We start from the raw sequence: 16173 nt of genomic DNA on the forward strand, positions 1-16173 counted from the left end.
GGCTATCTGCTAAAATCCACAGTGAGCAGGCAGCTTCTAATTCAGTACAGCTAGGTGCTAAGTCTGCAGAAAACAACACTGCTGCTCGCTTCCCAGGAAGCCCCCCCCAAAAAACACAATGTGTGTCCAGAACTCCCCTGGTAGGGAACAATTCCTGTGACAGGCAGCACACATAATCCTCTTCATAGAAATACTGCAGAGCTGCAACATCCACTTGCCACTTTCTAGTTAGTGGCGTAACACAAGTTAAGAACTGAGCAAACTGACAAGCAATACCCCCAATACTTTAAGTTCCCTAAACTGGACTGAAATAACATGACAATAAAGGTTTTGGAATTTAATTATAAGCTAGAGAAGGAACAACCTCTCCTAAGTTACAGCACCTGGATTTCATACCAAAATATAATTTGTATTCACCAGAATGAGCTTTCTATGGCACAGACTGCTAGATGAAGTTTGTGTCAATCAAATGCTGGTAATCCTGTGTGTAAACAGCTTCTCCTATGGCTGCAAATGAATTGCTCTGTCCAAACTGGGGAGAAACCTCCCTGAAATGGTTAACTTCTGAACACAGGGCCATCCCACCCCATTGCCTGTTTAACAATGGATCAAGCTAAACAAATGGCTCCTAATTGACTTGGGGCAACACTTGATTGCTTTTCCACAAAAACAAAAGGGAGGAAAACACTGGCATTTTTAAAATAATGACTAATCCGGAGAAGAGGATGGGCCAGCATAATGGTGTTGAATAGAGAGCTCCAAGCCAGGGGGGGCCCCAAGCTGTTCCACAGCGTGTGCCCCCATCAACACCTGCTGATCTCAGCCAAGCCCCCTACAAAAATCCAAACAATCAAGGCAAACACAAACTGTGGTATCGTCTTCCAACAAGAGCTCCGAGAGGGTTGCATTTAATGAGACTGGATTAGCAGAGAGGTGGCTTCATGCTATAAAAACCATCTCCCAGTCAGGAGCAAGTCAGTTCACAGTGCACTGCAAAAGGCAGAGCCTCACCTGCTCTCTGAACATTTTACAGCTACTGGTCCTAAGAAAGAATGGATGCAGCAAACTGCAGATTTCCTACACTGAGCATGCAGTGGCTGTTGGCTGTCTTCATATGTCTGTTAAACTGGGGCTTCCCAGGAGTTTACGGGTACTTCTTGAGGAGCTCCTCCAGGTGTATGCTCATTCCAAGAAGTATGGCCTTGTGCTACGACATTGGATATTCAGATATGCGCATCCCCAACCTGCTGGAACATGAGACTATGGCAGAGGTGATCCAGCAGTCTTCTAGTTGGCTGCCCTTGCTAGCCAGAGAGTGCCACCCAGATGCCAGGATCTTCCTCTGCTCACTCTTTGCACCTATCTGCTTGGACAGGTAAGGCATTTCAAATATGTTATTGCAACATGGTCAGATAAAGCTTCCTAATAGGAGAACAGTCTCCTGAGACGAGCTGGGAAACAATTGCTAAAGTCATTTAGAACTAGAATGGACAAAGCACCAAAGTATTGTAAGGAAGAGTGTGGCATGGGCAGGGGGATGAATGAGATGACTCACTAGGGGTTTCCCCCCCTCTACCTGGGGCATTTCTGAGGGGAAATAAAAATCCTGCCAGACAATTGAAATGTGTCCTTGGTTTTGAATTTAATTTGAAGATCAGTTGCCTTATAACTCACACATTTTTCTAACTGTAATTACTTCAGAAAACCCACTGGTGGTTTTCTACCTGCAGACCATGCTCGTCTTCACCCAATGCTCCAGCTTCTGTATAGTGTGCAAAAAACCCCCATCTTCTCTTCGCTTCCACACAGAGGCTGGCCATCCTTGAAATATCAACACAGTAATTCACTCCTCTCCTTGCCTCCCACCACCAGCAACCCTTGTATTCCTGCTTCTAAATTCTTTGCTCTCCTGTTCCAGGTGTTGGCCCCCTTTGTGTTTCTCCCCCTCCACATGTCTCTCAGACACGGCACATGGGCTCATCTGGAGTCCAGTTTCTTGCACAGTTGCACACAGTGAATTTCCCCTGTGCTGCACACAGTAACTCCTCTCTCCTACTTCAGGTTTCCAGTAACTTTACCTATGAAGATCCTTGTCTCCCACTCCTCTTGTGCTGAACCAAATAATCCTGCTCCTGCATCACTACCAGTAACCTCTCCTTACACAACACCCCCCCACACGCTCCAGCACCTAGGGGTTCTTACAAAGGACAAATCCTAGTTTTTGTGGTGGCTTGGCAACAAACTGCAGAGCAATTTAGGAGCTCCAGGGACCTGGTTAGAACAGAACAGAAACACAAGAAGCAGCTGCATCACTAGAGCAAGCGCTTTCACCTTGGGAAGATGGGTGGCCGTGGCAACACCCTACACAAGGAGAAGGGAATGGCTCTCGGCCCATAACTTCATCCTATTCTATTCTCTCCCATTTGTGTCAAACACTCAAACGTCTATTGTTTGGTTTCAAAATGTGCATATTCACAGTGTATGTCAAAATTGCTACCGCACTATTAACATGCAAACCTATGGAGGCAATGCCAGTGGAGGTTAATCCCAATTTAAAACACCGGTGCAGACACTTTACTCATGGTTTCTGGAAAATCAGTACCAATTTTTGAGACAAAGTACTCAGATATTTCCTTCCTAGAGAAAACCTCTGGGACTGTAATTGTTGTATTCTGCCTCCTGCAAACTAAAGCTACTGTAGGGAATATGTATGTCATTCCAAGGTACAACATACTGCTGTTAATTTAAGAAGGCTGGTGGTTTGAGCTTGCTCTGGAACAGTTAACCCTTCACTTGTGCTTGCAGGGAAAAGCTCGAGACTCAGCACAGTCCCGTTTCTCTCACTAGGTTCATCTACCCCTGCCGCAGCCTCTGTGAAGCTGTTAGGAACAGCTGTGCTCCAATCATGGCTTGCTATGGCTACCCATGGCCTGAAATCCTGAACTGCAACAAGTTCCCTGCAGATCACAACTTATGCATTTCAACAATCACTGATGAAACCACTTCGAGCAGGAGAAGTAAGGCATTTTTCTAACCCACTTTGCCATAGATAACATTTAAAGGTGAACTGCAAAGCAAAAACAGGGGCCTGTGCCATGTTTGGGCTTTTCTTTTTAAAATGACCTCTTAATTCTGCTAGGCTCTTGTACAATAGAAATGCTGGTTTTGTGCACCCAGGAGAATTCTGTGGTGACTGGAGAACTGAGGAAATGAGAGAAAACAGAGCAGCAGCTAGGAGGGGGAAGAATTTTTAGTCAGACTATTCAGAAGTTTGCGGTTTTATTTCTGTTAAAACCTGTTCAATTTCAATCACTATTTAACATTTTGGAGAAACGAGCACTTTGTTATAGATTTAATATGCCTGCCCCTCCAAGGCATGAGAGTTAATGCTACACAGGCTCAGATAGCCACAAGATCGTCCAGCAAAGCTAATGATGTTCAGCTCAATATTCTCAATATTAAAGTTAAAAAAACATGCGTAAGAAAAACCATTCAGGCCGCCTTTGTACATCAGAAAACAGCTAAAAAGGGCACAAGCTCCTCTTTTGGCCAGCGGGTGTGAAGCAAAATTCAAACAGCTTTGAAGTAAAAATTTAAGGAGAAATCCTCCCCAGCACCACCTTTCCCATGTTGTGCTCCTTTAGCTGGGCTGCTGGTGTTGCCAGCATTTCCAGAACAAGTGCATAACAAACAGTTCTACCACACACCTGAAGAACCAATCTCACTCACTAAGGGTTGGCCCCTACTGTAGCTACTGTACCACCAGTTCACCAACACGAGTGTAAATGCTCATCTAGACACTCCACACACATTTGTTCCAGGACACAGGGTTCGTGGAGCGTCTACATTGGTACTGATAGCGGTGTCTGCGAACATGACTTACGAGAGGACATGAAGCTCTAGGCTAGACAAACTCCGCCTGCACCTCTAGCAGCACTATACCCTGCTCTCCCTTCTGAATGACGCTCAGGCAGTTGAATTATTCACTGGTGCTGGCAGACTCTGGAAGACCCTGAGCCGAGCACAGAAGTGATGTGCTTTAATTTCAGAAGGGGGAAAAGCAGCTAGGCTGCCAAATACACATCCATCCTTCCCGGCCCATGCAACAAACAGCATTTACATTGCCTTCAAAAGCAGCTGCCCACTGACTGACCCAGCCTAGCTTCCAGCTGGAAGCTAGGGTAAGTCTTCAGTACCCCCCCGCCCCCCAAAAAAGTGTCCTTAACTCAGGTTAGCTACCTTGGACATGGCTTTTACCTCGGGTTAGCAGCTTGAGTTAAAGCCTCTAGGGGAGCTTGGGATTGAACTTGAGCACTAACCCCCTAACCCAGTTGGAAGCAGAGCTGCTAGGTCTTCACTGCTGTTTTAAGCCAAGTTAGCTAATGAGTTAAGAACAAACCTTTTCTTGTTTGTGGTGAAGACATACCCTGAGATGCCATGAGCTGTGACAGAAGGGAATGGCAAAGCTGAGCATAAGCAAAGCACAGAGGAAAATAATGAATGAATGGAGAAAACACAAAGGCAAATGCAGACAATGATGAACACTGTCCCAACAAGTTGGGAGACGATTTTTCCTTCTGTAAGTTCTCACTACTGCTGCCACTGGTGTGATGAGTGAGTGTTCCAAGCATGGTATTCATCTACACCAGCTCTGGGCAAGTGGTAGTAACACAGGGACGTGTGTAGGCAAAGATCCTATCATTTCCCTCCTTGACAGTCTAAACACAAAGCCCAAGAAGCGAATGAGTCAGAGGCTGCACTTCATCTCAACCCTCCAGTGAGCTGCTCCAGTTCAGAGGAGCAGCACACTGATGGTGGAAGCTGGCAGTGTCACTGTTGTTGCTGGGCCTGTTAGAGCACTTGAATCTCCCAGGCTCTCAATGGCACATCAAGGAGCTTTTGGAAAAGTTCAAGAAGAATGCTATAACTCGGTCTCTATTGCAGCAGTGCCCCAAGCCAGCTGTAGGGACTGTGAGCTCGAGGAAGCCAGCACCACCAAGGAGATACTGGAAAACTTCTGTGCCAACGATTTCAGTGAGTACACGTACCTTTTCTTCCCACCTCAGCTGCTGCTTCCCCTCTGATAGCCAACCAAACAGCAGCATCCCCTGGAAGCCTCTTCTATTTGCTATAAGAAAGACTTGGAAAAGGTATGGCTCCAGCTTTACAGTTTTCATTCCTCACCTACATGCTGAATGTCAAGTGTCCAAACTGCTCAGGGCTGCTCTGGCAACTTGCCCACAATTCACAGCTTGCACCAAGGCCAACATCCTGCATTATGCATTTTTGATTGGTTTTGGTTCTATTCCCCCATACGCTGCGAGAGCCAATCATGTGGTTCACTTTGGAGGCCAGAGTTCAAATCAGACTCCTATCAAGGCAGATACACTTGGTCATCTCCAGCCTACACACATCAAACCCCAATACAGTTATCCCTGCAATTCACTGTTTCTGCTCTGAGGCCAGAGACTGGAGCAGGTAGTGGGGTTGGGCCAAACAGCTTGCTTAACTTTTAATTTCCACAAAGTTCTACAGCATTCAGTCACACAATCTTCATGGCTAAATCCTGGACAACTTTGACAAGGATATTAGTGCTTGCAGCCCCTGCGCTGAGAGGAAGGCTAAGACTAGAACACCAAAGGGAGTGCAGAGCAGGATTGAGGTGCACTGGACATATGCACAAGACCATCTGCACAACCACTTCCTGCCCTGTGCCTCTGCCTATTCAGTGGCATTAACCTCCTTCATGAGCACTCATCCTTCTCCCTACTCAAAGGAAAGCGGAAGTGAAGAGAACAGTTACTGGCACTAGAAAGGCTGTAATCACAGATTTGGAGGATTACAAGTTGAGCGCAACCTCCCCCGATCTGGCTGGGACATCACTGAGTCAGGGAAACATCTATGACACTTATTACCTTCAAAATGGAAAAGTTCTGTATGTTGCCAGCAGAAGTGGGAGGGAGGTAGTTAACCACCAGCAGTAAAGAAATCCCAAAGGGAATGAACATAAATCAGGTGGGTAATAACAATAGGTAACTGTTTCATATTTGCTTCTTCCAGCTGTGAAAATGAGAATCTCCAGGAAGAACATGACCTCCACCATCTCTGCTTTTGACATGGATTCCAAGCTGGAGGTTTTGAAGCATGGCCCCCTCCTCCGGGCAGAAATCCACCCAAGACTGCAGCACTGGCTAGACCTAGATGCCACCTGTGTTCGCAACATCATGAGAGGTACACACACAGGAGTCTATGTCATCAGTGGAGAGGTGCAGAATGACAAGGTGGTCGTAAACAAGGCCTATGCATGGCACAAGAAGAACAGGAACCTGCAGCAGGCTGTGCGGCGATGGAAACACCACCGGTGCCGAGCATAGTCTGGCAGGAGATTTCAGAAATCTCTGCTCCACTCATAGGAAATTGCTCCCCTCCCTGTACCTAGAAAACGATCCATGACAATCAGGGCTTTGGGGATGTGGGTCGGTACAATGGCTATCTTTTAGTGGGATTCAGTGTAGTCAATAGCCAAGGTCTAGAGGCCATACTACAGAGCATTTCACTAAGGGATTGCTGTACAACATGTTAATTAATTAAGGGCTTAGGGAGTCACCTGTTGCTCCAAGAAATGGAAAGACACAAACATGCTGTGTTCTTCTTTATCTCCTACTGCACTGGAAACCCAGTTTCTAATAGATGTGGCAAGCTTGTGAAGTAACAGGAATAAGTGAATTGAAGTCCTCAGCTTAGACTGGACAGGAGGAGACACCTAGTAGCTATTCTTGTCTGTTCCCTTCACACTGAAACGTGGTAGTAATTTCAGTCCTGTGGTTTGTCCCTGAAACACAGACTTTGCATAAGTGCAAGCTTGCTGTAGGCCCAGAGATATTACAAAGACATTTCCACACACAGGTCACTTTGCTTGGTGAGACATGCGGCCAGCAGTTGTATTCACCACTTGCAACTACGCCACAGGGCTGCCTAAGTAATGGCTAAAGTTTTAAAGGAGACCTGCAAAGGAAAATGTTGGAATTCTGCCCTTTTTACTTTCTGCTAGGAAAAGGTCGCCCAAAAGGGTTAATTCAATAAGGGAAATAAAAAAAAATAATAATAATCAGTCTACCTAGGAAGACCCTGGTGACTGAAGAACTAGTGAAGTGAGGATTTCCCAAGAGTCAAGACAGAAAGCTGAACAACTGGGAGACGAAGGGATTTTTAGTCAGACTGTTTAAAAGTCTTTTTGGTAGCACCCACTTAATTCCAGTGACTAGCATGCATTTTGGAGAAAGGGTGTCTCTGTTCAAGATTCAATACACACCCCTTCAGTGACGTACAGTCTGAGACCATTTGAGAAGTCCCCTGTCAAAACCTGGGAGGATCAGACTCAATGATAAACAAAGCAGGGGGAAAAAAAAACTTTAAATATATCCCTCCACGCCTTCTTTCTTTATCTAAAAGTCAAAAATGGCAACAGGAGCATTTTTCTAAAAGCCTTTGCAGATCCCCTATATCAAAAGAAGCACTTACAGCAGTCATCTTCAAGGACAGGTATGGTTCTCCTGCTTTCCAGACAGGTGTTGCTTTTCCAGAATTCCTGGTGAAAGTAAATATCATGTATGGAGGTATTCCTAGACTAGAGCAAATACAGTAAACACAGGATTGAAATAGGGAAGCAAAGAAAAGCTTTGGGGGTAAATGGGTCTTCCTTGTACAGTGACAATTGACATGTTTACCTACAATGTGAGGTTTGTTTTGTTTCTTGATCATCAGTCATTTACTTTAACGATCACCCAGCATGCCGAGGGGAGATACATGGAACATTTGTTTGGAGAGAGGTGCATTACAGATACCATTGTCTGTCTCTAAGTGCTCTGAAAGTGTTTCATTAATTGGCAACCAGATTTTCTCTATCTCTGGCAGTACCTGAGGAGAGGCTTGCGGTCCCCCCAGGACTTTCCTTGTTCAAATTCAGTTGGGGAAATTGGCCACATCCCGATATTTGTGCAAATTTAACTTCTGGACTACTGAGGCACAGAGTATTTTTATAGATTCATAGAGTCTAAGGCCAGAAAGAAGGAACCACTGTGATCACCTAGTCTGACCTCCTGTATGACAAAGGCCACAGAATGTCACCAAAATAATTCCTAGAGCAGATCTCTTTGAGAAATATCCAACCTTAATTCAAAATTGCCAGTGATCCACCACACCCTTTGGTAAACTGTTCCAATGTTTAATGACCCTGACTACTGAAAATTTACACCATATTTTTAGTTTGAATTTGTCTAGCTTCATCTTCCATCCATTACACTGTGTTAGCTCTCTCTGCTAGATTGAAGAGCCCATTATTAAATATTCATTCCCTATAAGGCAGATTGTCTAATCCTTTAATTATTTTCACTGCTCTGCTCTAAACCCCCTCCAATTTATCAGCATCCTTCTGAATTGTGGACATCAGAACTGGACACAGCATTCAAGCAGCGGTCACATCAGTGTCAAATTCAGAGGTAAAATAACCTCTCTACTCCTACTTGAGATACCCCTCTTTACACATTAGCCCTTCTGACCACAGTATTGCACTGGGAACTCATGTTCAGCTGATTACCCACTATAACCCCCAAATCTTTTTTCAGCCTCCCATCCTGTAAACATGCCCTGCATTCTATGTTTCTCGATGTACACATTTACATTTTGTTATATTAAAACACAGTTTGCTTGCACGCAGCTTACCAAGTGACCCAGATTGCTCTATACTAGTGACCTGTCCTCTTCATTATTTACCACTCCCACAATTTTTGTGTCATCTGTAAATTTTATCAGTGATGATTTTATGTTTTCCTCCAGGACACTGATATAAATGTTAAATACTGTAGGGCCAAGAACTGATCCCTCTGGGGCCCCACTAGAAAAATATCCACTCCACGATTCCCTGCTTACAATTACATGTTGAGAACTATCAGTTACGCCAGTTTTTAATCCATTTAATGGGTGCCATATTAATTTTACATCATTCCAGTCCTTTAATCCAAATGTTGTGCAGTACCAAGTCGAACATCTAAAAAACACAGTGAGACTGCAAGCTTTTATTTCCCTGCCTCAGCTTACAAATTGGAGCCCAACATAGAGTTCCTTGCCACGTGGTCTCTTAAATGACAATTGCCTCAAAGCAGATTGCACTTTAAATTATCACAGAATCTATAAAGCTATAAAGACTGAAAAAGCCCTGTCTGGTGCTTTTTTGATACCAACAGGATTATTTGACTATTAGCGTTTCTCATAAAGAGGAAAACAAACACGGCAAGAACCTTTCCTAGCTCTATGAAATAATAAGCTTGGTTTCAATGGCAGATGAGATTCTATGTCATTTTTAAACGTTTAAGTATTAAAAAAACAAAAACAAAAAAAACCATTTCCCAGTAGTGCCCTTGCCACACTCCCAAACACAAAGCTGATGAGAAGTCTTTAACATGACCTCCTTTGCCTGAAATCAGTGTTGCACTGCACTTTCCCAAATGCATTCAGAATATGCGGACTAGTCACTTCTATACTTGTCCTCAAACTCTGCAAAACATTTTGATAAATATAAAAGCCTTTGAATTAATTAACTTGAAAAGTCCTTTAGAGCTAGAGCCTCTCTGCTTTGTCTACACACAACAGGTGTTGATTTCTTATTGATGAAAGAGATGCTCATCATCAGATTGAAGTGTATCAACACAGTGGAACTGTTCCAACTTCACTACATCAATTTTTAAACCAGTTTTGTTAACTTGAAACAACTTGTGGATAGAGAATACCTTAGTAGTCTTTTAAAGTCAACAAGGGGTCCTGGGAGGCTCAGTGAGGTGATAAGAGCTGTCTGTGAGCTGAAGTTCCTAAATAAGAACTCCTTATCAGAGGACAAAGCAGTACAAGCTGTATAAGGCCGTAAAGTGCTAGACATCAAGCACTGTTCCAGGAGTGATGCATTTCCAGATAACAGGATCAGAAAACAAGGCCTACCCCCAGAATCCAGAAGAGAGGTATTAAACTGGATTAATAAAGTTGTGAGTCTACTATGCCATAAGTCTGTTTTTTTGTCAACTACAGCAACTTTCTTGAAGGCCAGGATCAGCTCTGTTAGGTAAATGAAATCAATAAGGGTAAGTAAGTTAGAACTGAGGCCCCAAGGGAAACTTAATTAGTAAAATCAAACTGACCCCTCACACCGTGTTTCCTGTGATTATATTGAGGCTTTTTGTGTGTGTGACTTTTATAAGACACCAGTTCCAAACTTCAGTCTTTACACACTGCCAGAAGAAAAACTATTGTGGAATTTACAAGTTATGAATACCGTGTATTTAGGAATCAATGACACAGCCGTGTGTGTTTCTTAAATATGCTCGTTGCATTAAAAGGATTTAAATAAGAAGCGTGTCTGGGTTTTTTCTGAGCTTTCACTTTGAATCAGGTAACATGAACCACAAGGATCCTTTTCTTATTCATATCACACAACAATGGTGAAAGTGCCATAAAGAATTTAGTGTCCCTGTTTTGCTCGTACCTATGCTGGAAACGGTTTCTCTCCACCTGGACAAACAAGAACTTGGACACAATTGTGCCAGTAAGAGTCATTCACATCTTTTCAATATACTAAACCAGGGATTGGCAACCTTTGGCACGCGGCCTGTCAGGGAAATCCGGCGGTGGGCCGGGACAGTTTGTTTACCTGCAGCATCCGCAGGTTCAGCCGATCGCAGCTCCCGCTGGCCATGGTTCACTGTTCCAGGCCAATGGGGAGTGCGGGAAGCAGCGTGAGCTGGTTTGTACATTGATTCTCCAGAGATTAGGAGGTAAGAAGGGAAGTTGAGATAGTTGCCTTTTTTCTTAAATCAGTTTGCTACATTTTATGGAAGTCAGATCCATTCACTTATTCTTCAAATTATACTAACAAATAAAAACAAAAGAACTGGTAAGCAGCTCAAAAATTTGAACTGATTCTCTCTGCCTTGATAAGTAAATCTTAATAAAGATCTGAAAAATGTGTCTGAATAATCCATTTCCTAAAGGCAGAAGAGAAGAGCTATAAATTTTATAATGTCATTATCACTCACTTCCATATGCCCTGTGGGAGTAATCAGAAGAGCTACAATCAAAGCAGGTTGGCAGAAATCCAGTTGCCAGTTTGCCTTTGGCAGTCTTCGGAATTCACACAGGCCTGTTTTTATTGCACTGGGCTGCTAACAATGTTAAAAGGGGATACATAAGCTATCACATTTATATACCATCTAAGAAAAAGCACATAAAAGGGAACAGTCGTGCTCTGTCTCCTGGGGAACATCAACTAAGTAACAGATCTCAATTTTCTCTAACTCACCTGAGCAGAGACCCTTAATCTACTAGTCAGGTAGTAGTTACCAACCCCTTGATGCTTCAGAGATTTTGTCCTCACCGCAAAACTAACTCAGGTTATAACTCGAGTGTTGTGCCTAACTTGAGTCCTGTCCACACACACACACCAGCCTTTAACTTGCGTGCACTGGTGCTTTTAAGTCGCATTGGCTGGCCTGAGAGAAGATATAAGCTAAGCTTGTGTTACTCTAACTCAGCAACTTGCTAAATGACCACCTTGCTTCTAATGCCGTCCCACAATTCCCCCAACATGCCCAGAAAGGAATGAAAAGTTCTCACACAATTCACTGGGAAAACATTTACACAGCATCTCATCTTACTGAAGTGCAAAGAACCATGGGCTGGGCACACAGAAGGGACACACAGCAAGTGCAGTGGCAGTGTGCAAACAGCAACTCAAATGTTATTTCACAGTGTGATTGCTCTCACTGGAGCTAGGCTAACTAGAGAGCAGTAACTGGAGGGTAGATAACTCAAATTAACTCTGCAGTAAAGACATACGCAATGAAAGGCACAAAACCTTTTACCATGGACAGTGGTTCTCACCCATAAGCCACCTCACTATTCCTTCTGAAGCTACCACTTAAAGAATTCAGACATCATTTCACACCACATGAACAGCATCTACGAGGACACAAACTCCAGTTTCATGATTTACTGCAGAAGTTTCTCCTTTTTACAAAGCTGTGTTTTTAATTTTATCAACCAGATTCTGAATTACCATAACTCCAGTGAAAAGAAAAGGAGTACTTGTGGCACCTTAGAGACTAACCAATTTATTTGAGCATGAGCTTTCGCTCACGAAAGCTCATGCTCAAATAAATTGGTTAGTCTCTAAGGTGCCACAAGTACTCCTTTTCTTTTTGCGAATACAGACTAACACGGCTGTTACTCTGAAACATAACTCCAGTGCTCTCTCTTTATTGGCTTGGGGCCCATAATGGCCACAAATATATCCAGACTGCAGTGTGGATTAAAATATCAATGGGATTTCAGCCACCGTGTTAGCAGGTCTTGTGCGGGGCTGTGCGTCTTACCAAAGAGAAGCGGTTTCAAGCTGAGAGTTCTCATGAAATGGACTTTGTTAGGGACCAGCTCCACCTTTTGCTTATGGCCAACCTGGGGGACAAAACAGCAGGAATTAACAGATTACATTCCAGGCACAAATTTTCAGTACTTTTCCCCCCACTGTGCATCCAACAATCACTATGCCAAAAAAGCCTGTCTGCAATTTTGGACTGCATCTATACAGACACAGCAGGCAGCCAGGAGTCCCTTTCTATACAGTTCGTGTGCTACTGCATCTGGATGTCCGAATTCAATTCTGGACCCCTCATCCCTGGATCTGGGCAGGTTAGTTCTTGGTTTAAACTCAGCTGAAAGGAGTTAAAAATTCAGCTAAGGTGCAACTGAGACCAGTGGAGTGCCACCCATTTATAGCGAGACCCAATTTACCCCGAAGTTGGTAAGGAATAAAGAACAGTAATAAGAACACATCAGAGGAATGACCTGTACCCCTGAAAGCAGGCTGAAAAGACAATGGCACCAAGCTGGCTAAACTCCGAGCCCGCTACACTGTTTCTCGCTAAATCACCTCAGACCAAACTGCAGCGAGCCGAGCCGATCTGTACCACGCCAGTGCAGACGGAGGCAGGCCAGCCTGGGCCGCACTGTGTGTTGCCAAGTCCTCCCGCCCTGTGCGCGCCTGAGGGTAGACCGGCTGCGAACCCCGGCGCCCAGGCCGTGCCGAGCCGGGCCAGCCCGCGGCACGGAGCGCCAGGCCGAGCCGGGCCAGCCCGCGGCACGGAGCGCCAGGCCGAGCCGATGTCCCCCCGCACCGGGCCAGCCCAGCCCCGGCAATACGGGCACAGCCGCGCCGGGCCGGGCCAGCCCGCGCCAGCTCCTTGCCTTGATGCCCTCGCGGCGGGGCAGGGCGGCGCCGCGGGGGCCGGGCGCGGCGGGCGGCTCGCTGGGGGGCGGGGGCCCGGGGCCCGGGCCGTCCCGCGCGCTGAGGTGCACGAAGAGCAGCAGCCCCAGCACGTTGAGCACGTAGAGGTGCGCGAACACCATGAGCACCACGAAGTAGGGGCGGGAGCAGACTTGCCGGGGCCGCCCCGCTGGGGGCCCGGGCAGCGGGGGCCCCTCCGCCCGCGCCGCCGCCGCCGCCGCCGCCATCGCCCGGCCCCGCGAGCGCCCAGTCACCCCGGCAACCGCCCGGAGGGGTGGGACGGCAGCGCGATGTCGTCACCACGCACCGGGGATGCGAGGAGCGAGAACGTGCGTCGCAGCACAGAGGAGTCACGCTGAAGAGACTGGCCAATGGCCTTCGCGACCGCACAGGGGCGGGGCTGGACGAACTGCGTGACGTCAGCGCGTCCCGGACACCTGGTAGAAAGGGAGGTCAGAGCCGCGCCGCAGGAGTGACGGCTCGGGCCCGAGAGCGGCCATCTTTGCTGAGGGTAGCCTGGCCTCAGGCCCACGGCGAACAGGGGAAGGTGGCGGCCATCTTTGCTGAGGGTAGCCTGGCCTCAGGCCCACGGCGAACAGGGGAAGGTGGCGGCCATCTTTGCTGAGGGTAGCCTGGCCTCAGGCCCACGGCGAACAGGGGAAGGTGGCGGCCATCTTTGCTGAGGGTAGCCTGGCCTCAGGCCCACGGCGAACAGGGGAAGGTGGCGGCCATCTTTGCTGAGGGTAGCCTGGCCTCAGGCCCACGGCGAACAGGGGAAGGTGGCGGCCATCTTTGCTGAGGGTAGCCTGGCCTCAGGCCCACGGCGAACAGGGGAAGGTGGCGGCCATCTTTGCTGAGGGTAGCCTGGCCTCAGGCCCACGGCGAACAGGGGAAGGTGGCGGCCATCTTTGCTGAGGGTAGCCTGGCCTCAGGCCCCCTGCGAACAGGGGCAGGGGGCGGCCATCTTCCTTAGGGGGCCAATTAACTGAGGGCACGGTGCCATGCTTAGTGAGGGCACAGACGTGCCCGAAGCCAAGGGGCGGCTCTTTGCCCCGGCTCCCCGGCGGGCGGTGCTCGGTGCGGGCCCGGCGCCGCGCGGTTTGTGCCCGGCCGGCCGTTGCCACCTTAGCCACGTTGCCGTGGATGGAGGGAGCTTTTGGAGAAAACAAGCGTCGAAGTGACCGGCGGCGATCGCGCGGCTGTCACTGCCCGGCGCAGCGGCCGCGGGGAGAGTGGTCCCCCCTCGCCCCCAGCCGCTCAGCCCTGCCCGGGGGGCGCGCTGCCCCCGCCCGCGGCTCCGAGCCCGCGCCCGGAGCGGGGTTCGCGAGCCTGGGCTCGGGCCGGCTGTCACCTCCTGCGGCAGCGGCCCCAGGTTCCAGCCCGCCCGCTGGCGCCCCGGGCCTGGTGGCCTCGCGACCAGACAGCAAACGTGAAAAATCAGGCCGGGGTGGGGGACAACAGGAGCCTGTATAAGAAAAAAAACCCCAAATCGGGACTGTCCCTATAAAATCGGGACATCTGGTCCCCCGGTCGTCCTGCTACATTCTGTAGGCGCCCAGTCGATGTCAGTCCCCCCCAGCGTGTCCTCGGAAGGAGTCGCGTTCCAGGGCTGCTGGGGCTGAGATCACTGTACGCTGCAGGCAAGGAAAAGAAGCTGTGGAGGCTAATTAAATACTTTGCTGAAGCCAGGCCCACGTTGGAGGGAGCAGCACATGAGCCAGGGCCTGTTTTTACCCAAATGTTCTTTCTCGCTGCTTCCTAGCAGGTAGCGCACCCTGTCATGCCGAGAAAGACGGACGATGAAGTGGGTAGGGTGGGGGAGGCAGGTTGGCCAGCAAGGATTGCTGCGTGGATGGAAGGTAGGGTGGGATAAGACAGGACCAGGTGCCCCAATGCACCGTGCCTCTAGGGATGAAGCCCTCACTACAGGATCAAAGGTGGAATTAGCTTGATTTCAGTTCCCCTTTACTCCTTCCCCTGGCTTGGTCTGGGGTTAGCTGCCTAGCTGTTCAGAAATGAAACCGTGGAAGCAGAGAGAAGGGGCTGGCTAACGGCTTTTTGTTTTTACATCTATTTTCTTTGCACCCTGCAGCACCGAGCTCAAGTCAGATGAATGCCCTCTCCCCCTGGTTCTGGGCTCTGCCTTTCACTAACCTGTTGGCTCAAATCTAGGCTGGCACGAAAGGGAGGCTCAGCTGAAATGAACTAATCCCAGCCAACCTGGGCTGGCACGTACAGAGCGCCCTGCTCAATGAGCTGTAGTTGTTTCTGCTGTGTAAGAGAATGTAGTAAGAAGAGCATGGAATGGATTTTATTAACACTGTTGAACTGCTTGTGAATGATTTTGTGGTTATAGGCGTGTGCGCATTTGTGTGTATGTGTGTGTGTATATATATATATATATATATATATATATATATATATATATATATATATAAAAAAAATTCTCAGTTGAATTCTGTGGAAATTTTGTTCAGTGACATTTTTTACTCCTTTTGAGTGCTTAAACAGCTACATCTAGTGACTTTTCAGGGTTTGTCTGGTGACTTCCTGCTTTGTGGAATTGACAGCACTGTCGGTGAGCACTTGCCAGCAGATGCAGGCCACCCGGGCAGGGAGCGGGAAGACACAGGAGTTGCTCCCCAACACTGAGTGAGCAGCTGGGTTGGTGTGGGGGCACATTGACAACGCACGTTAACAGCTGTAAAGGGGTAACCCTCGGCCTCAGACTGCTGTCAGTAAGTGGCGGTCGGACTCCCCCTCACACTGCCACTCCTCGGTGATTTTAAACTAAAAAAATTTACACACACACACCCCAGTTCCATTGAACTGGGCATTCAACTAAG

At 47.6% G+C, this 16173-nt stretch overlaps 2 protein-coding genes across 3 annotated transcripts in view; one reads left to right on the plus strand and one right to left on the minus strand.

The window, feature by feature from the left end:
* Positions 1-13569, minus strand: part of P4HTM (prolyl 4-hydroxylase, transmembrane) — a 29722-nt gene extending 16153 nt beyond the window's left edge. For both annotated transcript variants that reach the window (XM_037904149.2, XM_037904148.2), the window contains exons 1-2: positions 13288-13569; positions 12417-12498 (exon numbers count right to left, since the gene is read on the minus strand). In XM_037904149.2, the coding sequence (XP_037760077.1) occupies positions 12417-12498; positions 13288-13554 (349 nt within the window). In that variant the 5' untranslated portion in view covers positions 13555-13569. The remainder of the gene's footprint in view (positions 1-12416; positions 12499-13287) is intronic.
* On the plus strand, positions 981-6374 carry LOC102943230 (secreted frizzled-related protein 5). The gene is made up of 4 exons (XM_007069534.4): positions 981-1375; positions 2848-3017; positions 4945-5034; positions 6061-6374. The coding sequence occupies exons 1-4, from the start codon at positions 1053-1055 to the stop codon at positions 6372-6374; spliced, it is 897 nt and encodes a 298-aa protein (XP_007069596.4). The 5' UTR covers positions 981-1052.
* Positions 13570-16173: the final 2604 nt, after the last annotated feature.

Source organism: Chelonia mydas, chromosome 7 (genome assembly GCF_015237465.2).
Source record: "Chelonia mydas isolate rCheMyd1 chromosome 7, rCheMyd1.pri.v2, whole genome shotgun sequence".
Classification (NCBI taxonomy): Eukaryota; Metazoa; Chordata; order Testudines; family Cheloniidae; genus Chelonia; species Chelonia mydas.

Coding starts and splice junctions, on each gene's coding strand:
- LOC102943230 (XM_007069534.4), top strand. CDS start 1,053: ATGGATGCAGCAAACTGCAGATTTCCTACACTGAGCATGCAGTGGCTG. Junction 1,376..2,847: donor GCACCTATCTGCTTGGACAG/GTAAGGCATTTC, acceptor TTCTCTCACTAG/GTTCATCTACCCCTGCCGCA. Junction 3,018..4,944: donor AACCACTTCGAGCAGGAGAA/GTAAGGCATTTT, acceptor TCTCTATTGCAG/CAGTGCCCCAAGCCAGCTGT.